Genomic DNA, 2993 nt, shown 5'->3' with positions numbered 1-2993 from the left:
TTGCTCGACGACAACCTATTCTCACGGAACGTAATCACTCTCAAAGCTGTCAACGACTTAAAAGCATCATCAGGTAATTCTGTTAGCACGTTGTGGGCGCCGTATAAAAAACGTAAACTCTCCATGGGGGACAACCACTCGGGCCGCATGCTCTGCAGTTGGTTGTGTTCCAAATGAATCACCCTCAGCCTTTGGAGACCTTGGAAGGCCCCCCACTCGATGGTGCGTAACTGGTTGTGATGAAGTCGCAGCTCCAGCAACGAGTCCAACCCATCAAAGGTCTGATTCACCAAACTGGTCAAAATGTTGTGGCTCAAATCGAGCACGTGAAGAGCACTCGGACCTTGGAACGCATTACCGTGAAGGCTGGTCAGGAAGTTGTTGCTCAAATTCAGGCTCTGGAGGCGTACTTGATCCACAAACTTTTGACGTCCGATGTGTTTGAACTGGTTTCGTGACAGGTCGAGTCGTTCCAAGTCCTTGTAAACATTAAGAATCTCCTCCAGTTTGTGAACCTTATTTCGGCTTGCGTCCAAGCTCTTGATGCTGGGGTTCAGGAAAATGGGAACCACGCTTAGGTTGGCCATGGAACAGACGGCGGTGAGGAGCTCATCGTTGCACTCGCATTGCGACGGACAGAGACCCGAGACGAAACTTTGTTCCAGTTTCACCACCACGAGGAACAATAGGGTGGAGATGACCACTCGGGTGGTCGAGGTTGAAAGGGAACCACGCCGAGGCTGGTGGGCCATGATCCTCATCATATTGTTCGATCTAAAGGGGAAAACTTTGCCTCTCTTTCTTGTTTTCTTTCTCTTTTCCTCCTTGTTCGCCTATTGGTCGTTGGCTCAGGCTAAAGTAAAGGATGGTCGTCGTGGTCCTTGCAATGTTGCCCTTTTTGAGGATGAGGGCCTCTCAACTGGATGCAGCAGATCAAGATGAGGATGATGATGATGACCTCTCTGACGTTTCGGCCTCTCGGAGATCATTTTCAAGTCGGAAAAAGAGGCCTCCCTGCTCCTTTCTCCCTCCACCACTTTGTCGAGAGTATTTTTGTGAGCCAAGAACTTTGACAATGGACACAGGAGATGATAAGAGAAGAAGACACTTCCACGATTACGTCCAGCGACCTACCTACCCAGATAGCTAAGCAGGCCTCCTCGTTCTCCCAAGGGAGAAATGTGCGGCGGAGGCTTAAAACTTATCTGTGTTTCGAGGCGATTCGGCACCTGAGACCCAATCTCTCTGTCAATTCACTTTCATTTCTTCTTTTTCGCCGCTTCGACTCCAATTTGGTTGCAGAAATGGGCACAACGAGGCTTATGTGGGCTTACTGCGAATGCTCTGGCATCCTCGAAATTGTCAGTCACTCAAGAATGACAGAAACACAAAAGGTTTGTGTTCGTCTGTCAACCTGATGTGTTTTCCCACTTTTCCCACTTTCACTGACTGGCCTTGGCTGTTGGCAGCCTTTGTTATCTTTTTCCACAGACTCTTTTTTCTGGCCGTCGATTATCATGCCCGCACACTCTGCACTTGATGTGTTAATTTTTTGCCACTCCATTGTTCCATTTCCAATTTTGGGGGAAATACTGTCACTGCCAAGAGGGCTCCGCCCATTCTCTTATTCCATGGAACTCGGTGGATCAGAGTGGTTTGGCCGCCAAAACTTCCACGGATCACCACTTCTGTTTCCTTCTTCAGCATTTCATTCTGTTGGTGGCTTGCTTTATGGTGTTGACGAGCACGGTCCCGCCCCTTTCCAGTTTTCGAGTTTTCCCACTTTTAGACACCGGTCCAACTGTCAGCCAAACTCGAGCAAATTGAAAACGACTCGCCTGAAACCGAACAAAGAGGGATTGTTTCAACAAAATGTAAATTCTGTCACATGGACAAAGAGACTCAAAGAACGAGAGGCTAGTTCCATTTCTAGGAAACTACTTCTCCTCCCACGTAGTACTCAGACAACAACACGTGATGAGACATAAACATTAGAAATCGGAGCTAGATAACCAAGTTCATACGTCAGCCTTGAGGGAAATGGAATAACCTCAAAACTGACAGGTATCGACCATTGACCATTAGTTTACTCTTGACAAAGACAAAATAACCGGACTATTGCCCTTCCAACACGGATCTATGAACACTATTAGCTCGATCCATTCACAAGTACAATATACTATAGACCTTGGAAATTGGACAGGCAGACACAGAGACGAGGGATGAAATACGGTGTAAACATCCAGCCCAGAAGATGGAGTAATTAACGCCCTCAACTTGGAACAGAGATCTCTTTCTACGAGTTTGCTCATCATTCAATAACATCGACATTGCCACGCGTCCAACATCCAACATCTTGCGTTCCCTTCACGTTGTCAAAAAATTGTTGAAGCATTGAACAGTAATGGAGTATCCGCCATGTCTCGCATTGAAGCACCGAGCAGGACCGACGCCCATGCCAAATTGAAATGGATGGACCAAAGTTTTGAAAGCTTCAGTTATCCAAGTTGAAATTGAAGCTTCCAAGAAGAGACCGCAATCATAACTCGACTTCTGATGAACTTTTCTCCGAGCTATGGCTAGATAGTGGCTACCGAACCCCTGGATATTGTTGTCCCAACTTGCCATAGAAATGACAGTGTTATCGAAACCTGACCAGGGTTGTCGTAGTCCTTTAACATATTTATCCCATTTTTAGGCTGGAATATCATTTCTGAGAAGTAAAAAAGGATCATCATGAAGCACTAGTGTAGAAAACATTAGGACTAACAACTCCTTCCTCGTTCCTTTCCCATTGCTTGAATGGAACACTGAAGGAGAGAGCTCACGGACGTTCCACAATTCATTTGAGCAACCTAATTAGTTACCCGGTCCTTTGTTCAAATCCCCTAGTTAGCCACATCTTACTTGCTTTTCAGAAGAAAACTACCAAGCACAAAAGACAACGAGAAGGAGCGGGGGGGGGGGATCGGTTTTTGTTCCAAAAAATAACC

General features: G+C 46.4%; 1 protein-coding gene across 1 annotated transcript in view; it reads right to left on the bottom strand.

Annotated features, from left to right (window-relative positions):
• LOC131883166 (toll-like receptor 9) overlaps nt 1-2993 on the bottom strand; it is a 15250-nt gene that overhangs the window by 2340 nt on the left and 9917 nt on the right. Inside the window, exon 2 of the mRNA XM_059230548.1 lies at nt 16-1838. Coding sequence (XP_059086531.1) covers nt 16-764 — 749 coding nt within the window. The 5' untranslated portion in view covers nt 765-1838. The remainder of the gene's footprint in view (nt 1-15; nt 1839-2993) is intronic.

Source organism: Tigriopus californicus, chromosome 7 (assembly GCF_007210705.1).
Source record: "Tigriopus californicus strain San Diego chromosome 7, Tcal_SD_v2.1, whole genome shotgun sequence".
In the NCBI taxonomy this organism is placed as follows: Eukaryota; Metazoa; Arthropoda; class Copepoda; order Harpacticoida; family Harpacticidae; genus Tigriopus; species Tigriopus californicus.
Note: the sequence above shows the minus strand (reverse complement) of the source record. Positions and strands in the feature narration are given on the sequence as shown.